The sequence below is a fragment of the Drosophila novamexicana genome, unplaced genomic scaffold (genome assembly GCF_003285875.2).
Source record: "Drosophila novamexicana strain 15010-1031.04,08,12 unplaced genomic scaffold, DnovRS2.1 tig00004554-arrow-pilon, whole genome shotgun sequence".
NCBI classification, from domain to species: domain Eukaryota; kingdom Metazoa; phylum Arthropoda; class Insecta; order Diptera; family Drosophilidae; genus Drosophila; species Drosophila novamexicana.
In genome coordinates this window covers 545,121-564,881 of record NW_020825051.1, presented here as the reverse complement: position 1 = coordinate 564,881, position 19,761 = coordinate 545,121, and the positions used below count along the sequence as shown (strand labels likewise).

The 19,761-nt window shown below is 38.9% G+C and overlaps 2 protein-coding genes across 11 annotated transcripts in view; both read right to left on the bottom strand.

The window, feature by feature from the left end:
• Positions 1-19,761, bottom strand: part of LOC115769860 (heparan sulfate 2-O-sulfotransferase pipe-like) — a 41,942-nt gene that overhangs the window by 12,319 nt on the left and 9,862 nt on the right. For 2 of the 9 annotated variants that reach the window (XM_030714851.1, XM_030714850.1), the window contains exons 2-4: positions 7,011-7,177; positions 2,034-2,092; positions 411-976 (exon numbers count right to left, since the gene is read on the bottom strand). In XM_030714851.1, coding sequence (XP_030570711.1) covers positions 411-976; positions 2,034-2,092; positions 7,011-7,177 — 792 coding nt within the window. Of the gene's footprint in view, positions 1-406; positions 977-2,033; positions 2,093-3,924; positions 4,112-7,010; positions 7,178-19,761 lie in introns of those variants that run through there. The other 7 variants (XM_030714852.1, XM_030714854.1, XM_030714855.1 and 4 more) reach the window with 7 other exon arrangements.
• Positions 7,107-19,761, bottom strand: part of LOC115769857 — a 147,795-nt gene continuing 135,140 nt past the window's right edge. For both annotated transcript variants that reach the window (XM_030714843.1, XM_030714844.1), the window contains one exon: positions 7,107-7,177. The gene's annotated coding sequence lies outside the window, so the exon portion shown is untranslated. The remainder of the gene's footprint in view (positions 7,178-19,761) is intronic.

Genomic DNA, 19,761 nt, shown 5'->3' with positions numbered 1-19,761 from the left:
GAAATTCATAGAAAAGCTTATCTGGAAGCCATCTTTATAACGAGTTGGGCATAACTAAAAGAATTTAAGGATTGGCTGAACCAGGCCATCTTATGCTATTCTTATTATTATTGGGCTAAACTAAGATAATAATTGAAATATTATTCCTTAATGTCGCAACATTTAATGTAGCTAGTTTGCTTTTGGAAAATATTGTTGTTTCACTGATATGAATTGTATTTTAAATAAAGAGATATTCACTTGTTAAATGGAACCTTTTCGGAAAGTATCCGAAGCCAAATAAGTGCCATATATGATCTCAAAGTTGTCTTTGGATGTAAATTAATATTAAGCAAAACCCTTTAGAACAAACTTGCGCATAGAAAACAAATCGAGCAAGCCCCCTCCTCTAGTGGCCGGCTGTTACTCACATGCAGAGCTCGGCCTGTTGTCCGCAAAAGAACAGGGTTTGCCTTCTGTGATCTCCCAGATTGCCGGTATCCAATTGCTCGTACACACACTCCGGATCGTGCTCGAGAATGCATCGATTGAAATCCTTCTGGAGCCATTCCAATGTTGGGATTTTATAGTCACTTCCGAAGGCGTTAACACGATCCGCCAAGTACCAGGGCGCACGTGCATAGTAGAACCAGCTGACCAGACGCTCAACCGGATCCCGCACCAGATTTATATAGATGGGCCAGGGGTGCCCGAATGCGGCAAAGTTCAGAAAGGCCACATGCTTTGTATACGAATTGGCTGTGCTGCAATTGAGTATCTCAGCTTTGAGCAGATTGCGTGCAAAGCCGGTATCCATGAGTATCGTTTCGAATAGGTGTTTGGGATCGCGACGCGCCTGGAATTTGTTACGATTGGCTAACAACTTAAGCAGCTCCATCAGTTTCTCGCTGCCCGCCTTTGGTACTCGATTAAAGAATAGTGTATCCAGTTGGGCCCGCGGCGTGTTGTTCAGCTGTGTGCTGGTCAGGTGTTGTAGCTGCCCGATTGCAAAAGTGGATGCAGTTTGCAAGCGTTGTTGTTACATTCACAGTCACAGTCACAGGCACAGGCACAGCAAAAAAGACGGGTGGGTAGCACAAGTACATAAGTAAGCGGTACATATAGAGATGGAGGCTATAAGCGGATTTTGGCTGAAGCAACAGGCACAATTGGGCAGTGGGGCAACTGGTAACCTGTATCAGGCATCAGGCATCTGGCCTGGGCACAGTTTATGTATATTTTTTGTTTATTTTCCTCTAAACTCATCGACGCCAACGCGGTTTCGCAACTGACATTTGTCTAAATTATAATCCTCTGCGTGGACTTACCTTTTAAGCGTTTATTTTTATAATCATAAATCGAATTTCTATCTCTTCTATGTCGCAACTGGCGCATCTGGCAGCTAACTCAATCACAATTAAAAAAAAAAAAAAAACGAAAGCTGCGCTAACAAAATTTCAAGACTGAGTCAAAGTATAGACTTGGGTTAGTGTAAAGAGAGCTGCATGGATAGACCAAAGAGAGTCGTAGCCTGAACTAGACAGCTAGAGAGCATACGTAAGAGAGATAGAAACAGAGCAACAGAGAGAGAGAGAGAGAGAGAGAGAGAGAGAGAGAGCTAAAGTCTACCAAAGGTTTCTATTTGATTGTATTTATGTTTATGTTGTATGTGTATGGCTGTGAGACAGAGACAAAGAGAATGAGAGAGAGAGATAGGGAGAGAGAGCGAGAGAGTGCTATGACGTTCGATGAGCAGCTTGCAATGTGGAACCAAAATGAGCCAACGCTTATACGATGATGGGTGAGAGGGCGAGAGAGCGCAAGAGTGAGAGGCAAATAGCAGGCAAGACACACTTGAAGAAAATATCAAACACCAAGGAGCTGAACAGCTACCTTTGCAACGCGTTTTTAGCTGAACTTTGATGCTTTGGATGGTTTTTCGCTGATTTTTTATGGCCAACCAGAATGTATGCAATAATGTTTACGACTAGGTATGACACATGTATATATATGGCAAAGGCGAATCATAAAATAGTTATACCAAATGGACTTACTTGGCCGGTGCTCTTCAGATATTGATAGGTGCCGTGCAGAGTATTAATGTCGTCATGTTCTGAAATGCAAGCAGCAGAAGTTATAGTCATGTTTGTACACAAAATGAAATTAATTTATTGGGCTATCATGTTGATTATAGCCGAACAAATTGCTGCTGATAAATTATATTTAATATCTAGGAGCAAACAAATAATTACAATTTACAGTTTGATATTCTCATTAAAGATAATTAGCCAGTTCAGTTATTCTACAATACTCTACAGCATATTAGATATGTTTTTTCGCGAAATCTGAATTTGTGTCACTCAATTACTATTATGTAGTTCATGCCTCGACGACGACCTTAAACAGTCACTGCAGGGCAGTGCCAACTCCTCCCCTTTGAATGCCGTCAATACTTTTACTTTTTACAAAGAAATTATGCAATATTTTTGATAGGGAAGAGCACTTCACTTCGAATTGCTACTCCCAAGCCGGCAGAAATTGGAAAATAAATGTGAGTGCAATAAAAATGCAAGCTCATGAAGGTTCCTTTCACTTTCCAGAGAGTTGGGATGTAGGATGATCTTCCCATCAGGTTATCAGGTACCGTTTAAACGAAAACGCAAGCGTTTAATATCTTATCAACGCTTTCGAAAGTGGGCCCAAAAGCCTGCGAATGAAACCTTTCCAAGCTGTCCCCACGTATTCCGTCATGTTCGACTGTGTTGCAAGGGCAATTAAAATTTGAATGCCTGTGCATATGTCAGGCCCGGGCGTAGGTTGGCAGCATCGTCCACAGGTTTGCGAGTTAAGAGCTAGCAATTGCATACTAAATGGCTGCAATTCAGTATTTGGACAGGCGGAAAACGTCTTGATTTTTGGCCAACTGCGGTCGATTCAAGTGGAGTGGCAAGAAAAAAGACAGAGAGAGAGAGTGAGCGAGAGTGGAGTGAGAAGTGATGTGGATTGTGGGTTGCTTGCACCACTTTCGTCTTGCGGCTAAGCATTTCATAATTTGCCCGCTGGAGCCTGATGAACAAGGAAGTCGGCATAAGTTCGAGTCCAAATCCAATGCCTATAAACCAGATTTGTTGTGCATGTGGTCTGCTTTGGTCATTGGTATGGTCAGTTTCACTGAATGATCTGAATGAAAGTCGCCAAGTCTAACTGGTTTTAACTGGCATCGCATCGCACCCGTATCCAACTCCCTGAACCAAAGTGAAATACATTTTGTGGTCTGGCCTGGCCGCAAACAGACCGGAGAAGCCTTTGCTTTAAGTTTTTTTCTGGCACTTTTTGTGTGGTCTTGAAATTGGGTTACATGCATGCAGTTTCTTATGTAGTTGTTACAGCTGATCCACTCCCACCCCCCTCTCTATTAGTCTACAATGACGCAAATCTTGTTTTTGCTGTTCTCGATTCATTGACAGACTCACAAGTTAGCTCCGGCTATTGGCCATTTCAACATTCATTGAAGGTGAACCACATTACAGGTGACAGCCACAAAGAACAAAAAGTCTCTTAATGAGTTTACGTACCCACTCAATCAATGGGCGGAACTGCAGCCAGCGATATGCTCAACAGTTTAGTCTTAAAATCAGAAATAATGGAGCGCCACTTAAAGTCAATTGCAGTTGAAAATTATTGGCTTGTACAAGTTAGAATCTAGCTACTGGTAGGATTTAAAAAAACGGCTGCACAAAATAACTCAACAATAAATCTTTAAAATAAATTTAAAAAAAGACTTGCAACATTTAGACACACAGTTAATAAACTACAAAAAGAAAACTTTATTGAAAAGAAAACATGCTAAAACTCATATTATCTAAGCAACTGTTGCTTGTAGTTTTATGTTTGCAGCTTAAACAGAGTTATATTATACTGGGGACCAGCCCAAAGGCCAAATACCTGGTTAATTGGATATCGGGTGCTCCAATTGAAAAAAACTTACGACTCGTTTGTGCCAACTGCATTAAACTGGTTTGCATGCAGTCAAAGTTGTCGTGGATTTGAACTAAAGATATGTGCTCATATTTAATTAGAAATAAAATTGCAAGAGGCTTTGTTTACAAATTTTCAATGAATAAAATCAATGTAATTTTGATTCGACTTAAAAATATATTTAAAATAAATCAATATGCCTGATACTTGAATAAATATTTTGAAGTACTTTACTCTGAACACTTTACTCTAAACACAAAACGTCGTCACCCTGTAGTTGAAAAGTTCTATGTGCGCACATTTCAACTATATTTATTTTTCATTTAGAATTTCAAACTGTCTGCTAGCTTGTTAATTTGTTCATTAGAGCAAAAATTAACCGCACATACACACAACACTGCATTACACGGCACAACTTAACGATTCGCCTTGGTTGTTAATTAGCCCAAGTCAAGTTCAATGCTGCTGCTTATAATAAATAATATAAATAACACAAAAAATATAAAACTAAACAAAACTGGCGACTGGAGGTGTCATCAGCTTGTCTTACGTGAGTACGTTAAGTGTACTCGTGTTTTTTTTTCAAAGTCGTGTGAGTCAATTATATGAAATATTTATGAATGAATGGTTGGCTAAAGCTAAATGCCTGTTGCACTTTTCTTTTTTGGCTTTTCAGCGCAGACAATAATATATCTCATCAACGTCGGGCTAAGGTTTTTCTTTTATTTTTGGCCATTAGCCATTTCGCATTGCTTTGGGCCCAACCAGACAATTTGTAGCTGTCGTCTGGGCTCGCTGCGGCGCAATCGACGCGTGCGCAGTCGCAGCGCCAAACACAACAATAACAGCAGCAACAACAACAACAACAATAACAACAGCAATAATATCAACAACAACAATAGCTGCAGCAAAAGCTGCGCAATGGCAACCCACAACTGGCTGACTATTGTATTAGAGCGCATCTTCAAGACGTCGCGACGACAGAGCTGGGGTTCGAGTCGGAGCCATCAACATCATGATCACATGACTGCTGCACAGTGGTTCAGATATGCACATTATTTGGTAAGACAATTAGTAGGTGATATATTACAAAAATTAATATTTGTCACAAGACTTTTAATTCAAATATTGTTGTGGAGATTATTATACTTTAAGTGGTGTAGCTAGCATATATAGCCCGCATCTTGCATATGAAAATATTTACGTTTGGCAATATTCTCAGTACAACGGACAATTATAAATTGAAAATACATTCGTTTCATAATTATTTTGTGAATTTAAAGTAAATAAACAAAAATATGCAAAACCGAACCCAAATCGAATTGTTTGTGCTGATTTGCATAATCATTTTGGAGCTTTCAAACCACTGTGCAGTGCTCACTTGGCTTTTGTTAGTGGCAATCACTGCACTTAGGCGTGAAGCAGCCGTGTCGCGATATCCCCGTATCCAACCCCCTACATAACTAGCACGTATGGATCAGCCAACCAGGTTTTTGGCATACTCAACTAGTATTTCGTCAGTGGCAGCTGCCGCAAGCAGCTCCGACTAATTTGCAAGTGGATTGCAGGCCTAGACGAACCCAAGCTTCCGGCATTGAAATTAGGGTCTTGCATGCGGAAAGTTTGATTTGATTTCGGCTCGTATTTCACAGTTGCAGCTTGGCTAATAATAGAGTTATTAGTTAGTTGGCTGGGCATAAGTATGGGCTCAGCTAACAACGTTCTAATGACATCCTCAAGTGCGCTGTGTCAGCTAAAAATCATTAAATACAAAAATAGCCGCGTTCTTCTTGACTCAAGTGGAGCACATTGACCCCAGCAAACAAAAAAAAAAGAACCGTGTCAAGAGCCGCTCAGCCAAATAATTTTCAGAAGTTTCAATTGACATATGCAATGTTAGCTCTACTTTAATGATACCAAAGTTTCTGGTCATTATACAAAAATATATATATTTTTTGTTGTATAATGCCTCATAATCATAATTGTAACATTGTATTCACAATTGCCGTTTGTGGCTGAACATTTGTGTTGTGTTGTAGTCAAGGATAAAATTGCGATCAAGTAGAAGTTTATGGTCATGAAAATACTTGAAATATTGTCTTTAGCCTTCTGGGAACTATATAGAAACTACCTCAAGTAATAACCACATGAACTCTAATATGATTCGATTAAATGTTATTTATCTAGCATTAAACATATTCAAGGCTTATAACATTTCCATGGAATCACATAATCCACAATTTCTGCAGCTTAAAATTGCACCCGCTCTAGTTGGCTTATACATATTTACTAATTGAATTAATAATTATATTTTAATATGCTGCATTATTTATATATGTATTTTTTCTAATCTAACAAATGCATATATTCCGACGCATATCAAAAGGTTAAATTGCTGTTAGGATCCCTGAACCCGACCCACAGGGAGAAGCTGCTCGCTGGCATGCCTAAATAATTAATGAATATACTAAAATATGAAAAATAGATACATGTATAAGTACATATGTACACTGGCTCGTGCATATTATTATTATTATAAATTGGCCGCGGCGCTATTGGCACTGCATCTGTGAACATATCTCCAATATGTATTTATTATGTTTATTTTAATTTAGCAGCTTTTTGGTGGCGATTTTATCTGAGTTAGTGTGTGCATGTATTTTACTATAATTAATGCATGCATAAAGAATGGGGCACTAATTTGGCTTAAAACGTTTGACTAATTTATGGTTTGCCAGCCAAAACATTGCACAAAAAGTGTTAACAAAAAATCATTTGGAGCTTTGTTTATAGGCCGGGTCAATGTGGTCATTAAAAATCAATTGGGCGTAGCAGCAGTAACTACTGAATATAATATATGTATGTGAGTGTGTTTGTTTTTTGGCTTCCTGTGCAAAGGGCTTATCTGACAGCTGCATTAGTATCTGTATCTACGCATGCAGCATGTACAATCGAGCGAAAACTTTGACACAGTTTAAGGCTTGCGGCCTTGTCTCAGACAGGCAGAGGGTTTAAGATGCGTTAGTGCTTAGATTCATATCTTAGTTACTTACTGCCCGCATCATGTCCGCTTATGTGATTGCCAGTTAGTCCCAGGGCCGAGAACTCGGATGGCTGTAGCTTCACCTCCATTTCCTTGAGTCGACTGTTTAATTTGTTTGTGTGCATGAACAGAAAAAAGGTGCACGATATGGCCAGCAGTGCAATCAGCTCCACGGAACTGCAAAATAGAAGAGAAAAATGATTGAAACATTGTTAGTCAAAGGTTGCCCCTTGTCAGCTCAAGCATTGTATTTATATACTCGTTAAGCTTTTGTAATTTACGCCAAATTGGTTTTTAGCAGCTATTATTTCATTTACACTTCGAATCGCCGTCACACACAGACTAAGATACCCTCACAACTGGCCCAACTATCCCGCCCATCCGGTTCCCTGGCTCTGTTTGTTGTTGTTGCTCTTGCAGGCGTTGCCCTTTGGCTGCCCCAGCAAAAACTACAAAGTATGCGCTGTGACAACATTTAATTAAGTTCTGAAAAGCCAAAACAAAACAGCAGAGAATGAAGCAGGGCAAGGGAGCTCCAGCAAATGAAATGCAGCAAAGAAAGCAACTATAAAAATTATACAAGAAATTAACAAACAATATGGGAGTGAAGGTATACAGACTGCACAGTGGGGTTCTTAAACTTTGTGACTTTATTAAACTGTAGCTGCATAAAACGTTGAACTATGAGAGAGAATTTCTATAAAAATTTTCATTTCGAATTTTTGTGAATATTCAAAGTAACTGACTGACGGCAAATGATCAAGATTGACATTTTTAATGCCAAATATAGATAAGGTAAGACTATTGAAATAATTAAAATATTTTTTTAGAAAACTGTAGAGTAATTTAGTTTACGAATTGATGGTGATTGATCTTGACAATTTAATATTTTGAGAAAACTGAAGATTAATTAGGGCTACTGATTGATAGTGATTGATCATGATTGATAACTATTATTGATAAGGTAAGACTATTGGGATACTTCAAGTTTTTTTTTGAGAAATCTGAGGATTAATTTAGATTGCGGATTGATTCACATTTCTTGAATGCCAAATGTAGACAAGGTATGACAATTAAAGGTTTTCATAATGGTTCAGATAAACCTGGAGAAATAGGTAGGGTTACTATCTGATAGTGATTGATTATGATTGACATATTTTATTGCCAAATAAAGATAAGGTATGACTATTAGAATAATTCGAAATTATTCAAATACATCTGCTGCTGAAGGTAGTTACGATTGTCATAAATTGACTTTTCTGCTTAGAAAAATTTCAGTAATGAAATGATGAAATAAATTTAAAATGTTGTAAGTCGTGATTGAATAAATAAACCTGTGAATTGTTTTTTTATTATAACTAGAGCAGTGCCAAAAAGTTGTAAGGAGATGAACCATTTGTTCGGCTGGTCCCACTTCATAAGGGCTAAGCCAGTCACCGCAGACCGGAAACAGGCTCTTGTTGGCCCCTCATTTTTGTCTGGACACTTTTTGAAACATTTTCGCTGCTTATTTTGTTTTCTATTTTATATTCTACGTTTTGTTGGTTGATAACAAAACAAAGCTAACAAAGCAACAAAAATAAAGCAAGTTAAAATTGCAATGCAAACTGTTTTCTTTGGGCAACTTTTTTAATGCAGCTGTCGAGGAATCACAAAAGAAAAAATTAAAAGCAAAATATTTTTTACTGTTTGCTTTTGTTGGCATAAATCTAGAGGCAGATAGCAGCAGCAACAGCAGAAGAAGAAAACAAAAAAAAAAAAAAACAAACAAAAAATAAACGGTGGAACAACTAGTATCAAAATAATAATGACAATAAATGCTGCTATAGGAAAAAAATGAAAAAGAAAATGCTAGGCAGAGTTTTGTTGAGTTTCTCGACTCGATGCTGCTGCTGTTGTTGTGGACCAGTTGCTGGCTTAGTTTTCATCAGGTGCAAAAAGTAATTTATTTCAAATGACTGCACTGCCTTCACAGAGCGGTTGAAAGTAGAGCCGTATCTCGGGACAGTTGGTAAGTGTGGCCAAATGCCTGGTGCAAATCACAGACCTAGAAGCGAAAGGCTGACTTTCATGTGGCTAGCAATGCTAGGCAGGCAGGTAAATGAAATGTATCTGACGGATACACCGTCGCTGGCTTGGCCATAATGCGCTTTAACTTTCTGGCCACCTGCTGTGCGCACTTAGCTCAAGTTCTGAGCTCCAATGGCGGTGGGTGTTTATTTCATTAGCAGAGCCACAGTTGATGCCTAAAGTTTTGCGTACCAAAATATATTTTACTTATGTGTATGCGCACACACTGAATGTTTTGTTTGACGACAATGCCACAGCTCTACCTCAATCCAGTTCAACATTTGCAGCACTCATTCACTCGCACTCACTCTTCATCTTTCTGCGCCAACTTATTGTTAAAGTTGACACTAAAGTGCGCCGCAAATCCCACTTAAGAGCTGCTTCGGATGTCAGCTTCGCCCTCGCCCTGGCTCTCGCCCTCGTCCTCGGCCCCGACCCTTACTTTAACTTGTTGTTCTGTTCAACTTTTTGTTGGTTGTTGGAAAAAAATTTATTGACATTTTGTTTTTGCTTGCCCTACCCGGCGAGTACTCCTCAATGGGCCGCATGGCGTGTAAATGCCGAAAGTTATGTGATTATTAAAATAATTTTACGTGACTGCGTCGATTTCTTTTTCGGACATTTGCTGGAACAGTCAACACATTGTGCTTGACGCTGGGTGTTGCCGAATCAGACTCGAATACGGATTCTGTTTGGATTCTAGTTTCAGTTTGAGTTGCTGACTGCCAACTGGCAACTACCAACTGGCGACTGGTGACTGCAGCTCGTTTGCTGCCACGTAGCACATGTGCCTGCCATTAGGGACCTACACTTGGTTCGTTAGCGTTTTTTGTGTGCCACTGCGAAACGAGCTCTATTTCTATTTCTGTGCATCTGTATGTGTTGGGGATCGTGGGAGCAGCGCATGAGGATGATACCATAACTATACCACGCTGCACTAAGGATAGTAATGCCAAATTCCAACTAAAACGTATGGATCTTTCATAACAGGATAATTTAACATGAATGCCATGATTACAAAACATTTAATAATAAACAATAATTTAACATGAAATAAATGCAATATGCTCTTCATGGGAAACGAAACAAATAGGACAATTCGAGCATATTTTTCATTTCCAATGAAATATTATTTAAAAATAAAAAACATAATGATAAACACAATAGATTCTCGAGCAGTAGAGAAAATAAGCTTGCAAAACGTGCAGCTGATTAAATTTAATTCAATCACCTAATTTTGTTCATACTTATCTTTATTGTGTTTCATTCTACTTACATATATATAACAAGAAGCTAACACGTGCCAAGGTCTAAATTGCTTTGGTATATATTCTTATTGACACATATCCAAATAAATATGAATGTATGTACTTTCACGAAAATGCAGACGTACACACACTATTACATACATTCTTACATACTCATACAATACAAATGTAAACATATTGTGGCACACACACACACACACGAATATAAATATTATTACATTTTTTATATTTGATATATAAATTTTAATGCTGTTGGTAAACAAAAGAGGTTAAATACTTTTTTCATTAGTATATTACAGTTGAGTGTGGAACTCTCCAAAATAAAACCCATACCCATAAGGTAGCCACTGTAACCACAAAAATCGATCTTCCTAACTTATACTAGTTGAACTGCTTCCAAAATAAAAAAAAAAACAATTATAAAATTAATATGTATTGTTGTTATGCTTTTCACAAACAAGAGTATCTTTCACTTAAGAACATAATGCCAGGAAAGACGAAGTTTTTGCAATGTTTAAGAAAAACGCTGTCAAATATAACAGTCAAATCATAACAGTAACTGAAACGGTTCTATTGAGTGCTCTTCAGTTACACTTAAAGAAGTCTACTGCAATTTTGTCTTGAAATCAGCTAAGAACCGGCACGAGCTCACGAGCTGAGAGCCGCGAGTTGTTGCCCTGCCCCCTCGATGATTGCAGCAGCAACAGCAGCGCAAATACTACATTGAAATGGCACACGCCTTTCACTTCCAGTGTTGCCTAAGTGAACGAAAGAAAAAAAAAATAGCAACAGTTGCCGCATGCAAATTGCTCGCCATTTCCGTTCATTGTCGTTCATACGTAAGCACAACTGCATAAGTAATTTAATTAAATGATGGTAAATTTTCCAACTAATCAAACTGCAAAATGTAAACAAATTGTGGCACGTTGAGCATTAGAAATGAGCAAATGCTTGAGTGATACACATGTAGCTCGGGCATATCGCGACAAATCCAACTAGTTGACTTCGGGGGACCAGCTGGAGGTAACGAAATTCGGGTAAATTGGCAATAATTTATAAGTAATTTTGTAGCCGAGCATTTGCGCAATCTTTGTGAGCGCAAACGGAGATGCCGCACGCAGCATGTGGCGAAACGATTCAGCATCAGCTTCAACTTTAGCTTTAGCTTGAAGCAATCAATAAATACTCGAACTCATTAGACAAGTTTTGAAAGGTGTTTGAACCCGGGTTGAGCTGGCTTCCAAAGCTCTGATAGTTAAATTTATGGGCCCGCGGGCTTCTGCGCTGAAGTGGCTAAGCTCAGGTTGAAAGAACTCGGCTTGGACAAAGAATTATGAATATTGAGTATCTGCACACGGCCCTGACTTTGGCCATAGATTCTACATGGTCATTAACATAGAGCAACAAAAAAGGTGGCTAGAACCACTTGGCCGTGACATAATCAGCGATGGCGATGGCGGCACCGGCTTTGGCTTTGCCTTTGGCTTTGGCTTTTTATAACTAGTTTGGCCCCGGGTCAGAGGATGATTTGCCTTATTTGATATGCGTAAAAAGAAATATATAAAACTTAAATTAACATTCGTTCAACAAAAGTTCAATAAACCTTACGACTTGAATTTTGGGAAGGCTATTTTTGCGTGCTTACCCGAAAACCTTTCGCTTGACTTCATATAATTATGGCTACTTCATCAGCCAAAGCCCATTTGCCATTGTCAACTAAGGTCAGTTTAATGAGGCCTACAGAGGATGTTTCGTAATAGCACTGTGAAAGGCTTTGCGACAAAGGTCGCTATGAGAAGCGCATAGAGGTCCGCTGGTGTCAGTTGGATTTATGGATGAGAGCTAAAGTGAAACCGTTAGTTGAAATTACTTTGCAAATGAACAGCTGCTGCCAGAAGGTCATTGCAAGATATGGTGAGGTCAGTATAAGGTTTTACGAAGATCTATGCAAGCTGTGGGAAACTCGCAGAAAAGAAAAAGTCTGTCTCACATCTCAGCACATTCTTATGAGGTAGATGAGGAGAGAAAAACAGAACAAAACTTGCAGAAAAGAGAATTAGTTAGTTAGATGTGTAAGTAAACGAGTTTTTTGATTGTAGGATAAAATGTTATGGAAAATATAATCAAACTACTATAAATTGTGTTCATTTTTTTTTAAGTGAAGCGATTAACAAGAGGCCAGAAATTGGAAAGCTAAAGTTTTCATTGGGCATTGTGAAAAATGTAGACGAAGGCCGAATTTATCAATTGGACGAGGGTCACTTAATGGGTTGCATGTCCAAATGCTGACCCACCGAGTCCCAACATAACCGCAGAAAATTTAACCAAGGAGAGGGATGGGAGATAGACAATGGAATGAAATAGCTATTTTTAGCATTTTTCCCTGGGCTTGTTGATTTTTGGCTGTTATTTCTTTACGCTCAAATTTATGACAATTACTTTGTTGCGGTAATTGTGGTTTTTTCTTCTTCTTCTTCTTCTTCTCTGCTTGAAATTTTTGTTGATGTATTTTTAAATGCCGTTAGTGTTTTGTTATTAAAATAAACAGCCAAAAATGTAGTTCAAATATGGCATAAGATTTGTGAAATTAAATTAAAATAAACACAATTGCACAGTTTCTCAATTTGGGTATTCGGCTTCAATTAGCACTCCCTCCGCCAGATCTTTGGCCTTTGAGGCGTTGTTTTGCTTATATTTTCTATTTTTATTTTTATTTTTTTTGCAGACTTTAATTAAATCATATACCAAGCGCTGCTGTCTTCATGCAGCATAAAATTGTTGTATTTGTCTTTGTTGTTGACGTGTAGCTACTTATACAATAACTAACTAACTCTTGGCCTAGTGCAAAAAAAAAAAAGCAAAACAACCTAAAAACAATTGCGTAAAAAATTCACATGCCTCGAATCGTTGCGCTCAAAGATTATACAACTTTCTAATCAAAGTAGGCGTTACTTTATTATTGTTATTATATTATTATAACTTTTGCTCTCTATTTGCTTGCATTCGCTCGCCGCTCGTTTTGATATCTCGATTTTTTGAAAAATCTAAACAATTCAAATAACGAATGTGCCAGTATTATTTGATTTACTGCAGTTTTCCTCAGACGTCAACCTCGCATCTTAGTGCCGGTTTTTTTACCGGTTTCTTACGCACTTTCTGGCCAAAGTCGGTCAACTTTATGTTGCTAGGCTGCTGGCAACAAAAATTTATCGAGAGAGGCACGTAGAACGTTTTAATTACAATTGGCCTAGTTTTGTACAGAGATTTGAGTGTAGTGCCCGTTGGCAGCTCTCCGAGCAGCAGTCCATGCTGCGTCATGGGGCAGCGTGCTATCGGATCCGAGTTAATAGTTTAATTGGAAGTCGTGGCAAAGAAACTTGCCCAAATCGCATTTGGGAATTGATACATGAACGATACTGAAGCTAATTGTAGGCTGAAGAATTTAATAGCTTGTGTCTTTAGGGTTTGCTATTGTCTATTTCTTTTTCTTTTTTTTTTAGCTTAAGTCTCTTAATTATAAAAGTAAATACCCAGGCTGAGAAATGAAAAAGATGACATAGTTAGTGATAAATATAATAATTAAACCCCAATCAGGAATGAATATAATATAGAAGTTAAGCAATATTGATGGAAAATACAAATATTTTTGTCTTTTCTGACATTTGACTATTTTAAGCTGATTTAAGGCTTTGAGCAGAGTATTGCGGAGTCGGTTGTTATTGAGCGCAACTTTCTTACATGTTCAATTTTTCTATATCGTTATCGATATCTCAATTTTCTATATTCTTTTACTTTTCTACTTATTCATTAGCTAATTTGGCCTCACATTTCTTATTATCAGCTCTTTCAGCTAACCGTTGCTTAGATTCATTGACATGTTAATTGTTTAATTTGCGCGCAGCATGCTCTAACACAATAATAATATGAAAAATAATAAATAATAATGGTATAAAACAATAATTCCCCAAAAAGTTAATGACTTTTGGCGTTGAAGCGTGAAAAATACCAAACAACAATCAAAACATAATGGGTAATCATTTTATGAATGTGATTATTATAAGCTACTATCTTTGGACATGGCAGAGCCCTCCTCATAGCCGCAGTCCACCGCAACCGCATTTAATGCTCTTAGCGCCTGTGCAACAACAGTTACAATCTGGATATTATATGAATATCGTATATTGAGCCTGCCTGGCGCTGTTAACCAAAGTAGCGTTAAACACGCACTTGGTCCAAGTTGAACGTGCCAGCTAGTTAGTCGAGCGTGCTGTCTCGCTCTCGCCACACTCTGGTTCATAGCATGACAGTTGCATATCCATCAGATGCTGTGGAAATATTTCACGTATCTAATAGAACGTGATCTCATAAAAAAGGCAATGGACCGTCTACCGTCTATCGTCTACTATAATATGTTGGCTGCATGCTCTTTCTGATTTCTGAATCAGACTTTGGGAAAGTCTTCGATTCGAAAAATCGATCAATCGCCGCGGTTTTCCATGTTGCGACTTTCAATTGCAAATTGTCTGCGGCCCGCCAGCTCAGCTCACAACTTGCAACAGAGAGCCGCGTGGAGCGTGCAGCATGCGTTGCAAAATGCACCGGTCCGTTGAGGCCTCCAGTTCAGATTAGCGACAAATTGTTTTTTCCTGCCGCTTTCGTTTCACGATTGTTGCTGCAGTTGTGCCTCTAATATTAACACTCAGACTCGCAGTCACAGTCATGGTCATTGAATAAAAGTGTCAATCTGGGCAACATCATCATTCGCTGTCGCAGTCGTAACATCATCATCATCATGAGCATCATTACGACCACCAGCAGTAACAAAATACAAAAAATGGATGACTTCAAAGACAATTCTCCCGATTGTTTGCCATTATTGCAATGAATGAAAGTAACTCATGTCGAGTTTACTCTAATGTGGCATAGAGTTATATATATTTAAGTATATATATATTAGGTAAGTATATTAGGTAAATTACACAACGAGTCTCATTTTTATACCCTTTAAGCAATGAAAATGGGTATATATATATAATAAAGGTTAATTTATAGTTGGCTTATGAAAAACTTATGGGGGATATTGGGATAGTCATTAGTTTGCCCTTTTAGTTACAGAAATTAGAAAATAATTAAATCAAATGTAACAACAACATAAACAACATAATTTAATGCTGTTTCAATTAATCATTAATGATATGCATACCATATGCTTATGCATTTCGCTTAAAAAGTTTTTATCTTCACCTTTAGTACTTGGTACCTGTTACCTACCTGCTACCCATGACGTGACATACTCCGCCGTGCCGTGCCGCATGCGGCAAGCTTGGGTACTAGATTTGAATGCCACCTAACCCATTTTCTACATTTAATGCTTATGTGCAAACGTGAAGTGCCGAGCTTCATTTGCCTTGGATTAACGCGCCCCGTAATTAAGTTGTAAAGTCTATGTACGTGCGGGTTTTTCAAGTCTGCCCCATAAAGTCCTAAGTGCACAACCGAAAAACTTGTGTCAAAATGTGTAACTGCAAATTCATTAGGAGCAAAATTTCTGTCCGACTCCCTTTTTGCTGTTCCCCTGCAACATAATTTGTTGTTGTTGTTATTTGGAGGTGTCGCTGTGCACGCAGCGTGCAAATATTTTGAGCACCCCTCGCCCTGCAGTGAGTGTTGCTTGTCAGCGATTAACACACTCTAATTGTCATTTGTTTTGGCGAGGGCCAGGCTCCAATTCGGCCTCCGCACCGCTCTTAATTGTCGCAATTAACAATTTTCATAACGTTACCATAAATCAGCGGATGGTTTGTCGTGCACGTTTACGTATGCTTGTTTGTTGTGCTATGCCTGGTAAGCATCAATTGTAGTACAAATTTTCAAATCAGACGTGTGCTAAACTATTTGCCGGCTCTAAGTCATGTTGTAAACAATTAGCTTTTTTATCATATACATGCAAAGGCTGTCAGAGATTTGCAATGAAAGCTCTACAAACTTAACATTATCCAAAAAAAAAAATTGGGAAAATGTAAACAAAAAATTATAAATTTATATAAACTTAAGCTTTAAAATCTGTGAAAATCTCATAGAGAAGCGCTTTTCGTAAGAGCAAAAGAAAGAGAAAAACAGACAACAAAAGTGGGAGAAGCGGATGTGAATGATAGCCAATAAAATATCACATAAACAGGAATATTGAAAGCATTACTTGAATTCATGAAAATCTCATAGAAAGGCGATAAAAATATAACGAATTTCACAACAATGGAAGTGCTTTAAACTTGACAAGAGTGCGGCTTAAAAGCCGTTTGGCTATTCAGCCTAAATATACATCCCCCACTCATATATACAATGTGATTTATGGTTTTAATTTACAATGTAAACTTAAATATTAGCATTATTAAAACACACTAATCTTGTCTATCTGTTATGAAATTAACTTTACTTTTACCCCAGCTAACTGACGGTCAACAGAACATCTTATTAGATATACTACTCCTCGTCCTTTTCTGCTACGATGTCCTTGTTCAGTTGCTCTTTAAGCTGTCAGCAGCACTCGAATATGCGACAACAACAATGACCCAAACAGAGCACAACTGACACCAGCAATCGTGCAACTACAAATCCGAATCGCACTCCAGGCCAGCCACGCCCGTTGGGTTGTAAAATTTACCTAAGTAGGCTGCTGCTTTTGCCAGCTCTTGAATTGGCCACAGGCTGAGTTCAGGAATTGCGCTCGAGCTGGATTCGGTGTGCGGACTGCAGATTGCGGATGCGGATGTTTCGTGTGGTCGCTAGGCGAAGACTTTGCCATTTGCCGGCGTGCAATTTACTCAAAAGTTTTCCTGCCACAATATGTTGCAGGAAGGAGAGAAATACGTTCAAGACCGAAAAGTCCTGGTGGGTGTGGGTGAGGGTGTAAGAGTCTGTGTGTGTAAGAGGACATCAACCGCCCATTTTTTGACTTGGCATCGCACGTGCTGCTTGCAGCGAATGTTAATAACATTTGGTGGCAACAACAACAACAACAACTACAACAACAACAACAACTACAACAACAACAGCAGCAATGGCAACAGTAAAGACAAATTTACGCACTCGACAACAACTCGACACTGTTTTGTTGCAGTTGTTGTTGTGTCTGTTGCGCCGTTGTTGTCGCTTCCTTTAACGAGCTCATCCTTGTTGCAACTAGCGTACGTGGCATGCCCCGCATATAGCCAGACTCAGATGCAGCCGTCTTCTGCTTACTTTTACTACTTGACGCTGTCATTTGCGGCGTTGCAATTAATTTTTGCTTGCTGTGTGTGGGTGGGTTGTCGGTGGGTGGTAGAATCTGAGGGCGTATCTGGTGGCAGGGTGCTGACATGCCAGGGGGGTTGGGGGTTCGCTTGGCACACTAATTTCTGATCTCTGCTGCTGCAGCAACAACAAGAAAGTTGTCAAACGCTTCTCATTTAACGCCTCCATGACTCGGCTATCAATGTTGGCCCCCAGAGAGAGGGAAACGGGCACGAGCTATAGACAGAACGGGCCAGGTTAGCTGGTTTGGCCATGATAAGCGTATGCGTCGTTGTTATTATCATTTGAGTTCAGGTGCAGGCTGCAAGTTTCGTGTGGCTTGAGAGCTTAAAGCGAATTTGAGCTGCATATGCACATCATAGGAGTCGTGGGAGTATTGTGCGCAAGTCTCTCCATGCATATATATTTTATAAATAAAGCTGGTCTTCAATACAGAGAATTTAATTGCAACCTTAGTTCATTCAATATACACAATAATTTCTGCTTGCTGTGTGTGGTTTTTCTCTCCGTCTTTAATGACTTTACAGTCTGCTCGTTCAGTTAATGCCCTGCCAAATCGAATGCCCGAACTGAATATCTCTGCTAATTTCTCTAATTTATCCGCTTGGCTTCAATAATTCCCAAAAATATTCGTGCATGTCGCTTTTCTGTCTCTGCTTCGATTTGCTCAAAAGGCAAAGTCAAACTTTCGCCATAGATAACTGGCCGCCCACTGCTCCCGTCCGTAATCTAGCCCCCTGACAATTAGCATAAATGCATTTTGTACACACACACACACACACACACACACACATGCATGTTGAAGGAAAAAGAAGTAGGAAAATCTGCGAGGGAAATTGCTTAATTAATTTCCAAGCTATTGGCGTAAAATTGAAAGCATGCAAGTTGGAAGCTCTGCAAATAAAATTTAATTTTAATGCATCTTAGACCCGTTGCCGGTGGGGGGTTAGTGGGGGGCAGCTAGACCCGTAGGACGCATTCTATTTGATATTTTTATGTGCAAGTTTTCCAGTTGGGTTTTTTGTGTGTGCGGCAATCGCCGGTAAAACGGGTTGGGGCACGTCACAGCCGATGACGATGGCGATGGCGACCTACTTTAAAGCCTGAGCCTGGGACGACGGGGGACGTCTGCTGCTGCTGCTGTCGTTTGCTTGGAAGCTGGCGCCACTTTCTTTGGCGTCCAGTTGACTGGTTGACACCAATTTGAATGGCAAGTTTCAGTTTGGATCGCAACTCAGGCTCTTTATGCTATTATGCTAAAACTTAACTACAACTAAGCGACGTTCTCTCACGTGAAAGTCAATTTGTAATACTAGAAACAGCTAGAAACTCCGCCCAGAAGCGAACACGTTGCGCGTAATGAAAATGGCGCGGCTCGAATGCCGCAAGAGCTGCTGCCGGCTCGGCTCTAATATTACAAATTGCGGATCATGGCAACAGTGGCATTTCGTAGCGCAGAGGAAGTGCCACATTGAACTTATTTTTCCAGATGCAATCAAGAAAATTATCAATTTACTCCGGAATAGATCTCTTTCTCCTTTTCTAATCAACACTTGCTCTGTGCAAAGGAAAATTGCATTTTACAATTTAATGAGCGATTGTACAGCCGGTATAGGGGTATAAGAAAATAGAATAAAAGATAAAAGTATAACCAGATTGCAATCCTGATAGGTACTTCATTAAGTGCAAGCCGGAAGAGAATAGTTGCGAATCCCCTGAGCTACAGAAATTTCTCTATTTATATATTATTTTATATACTTTACAATTCAAGTCTGTGCAACATCTGCAATTATATTCGATTTAATATTAAATTTATTCAAAAGTATGCACATAAAAGCAGGTTTCATAAAAATGAAAGAGGAAGCTATAGATTTAAGAATCTTAGAAACTTTTTATTCCTCAATCATTTGAACTTTTGGAAATTGCTCACTGGAATCATTTGCACTTGAAGCCAGCACGCATTGCTGTCGGTTCGCAATCGTCAGCTCAACAAAGACCATATACGGCTTCCAGTATGCTCTGAAAAGAATCTGAAAACTGCAATAAAGCAGTTCAAGTTTTGCCATTCGGTTGTTGTTGTCAAATATTGGCCAAGACCAAAGCAAATGCACTTTCAAAAAAACAAAATAAAAG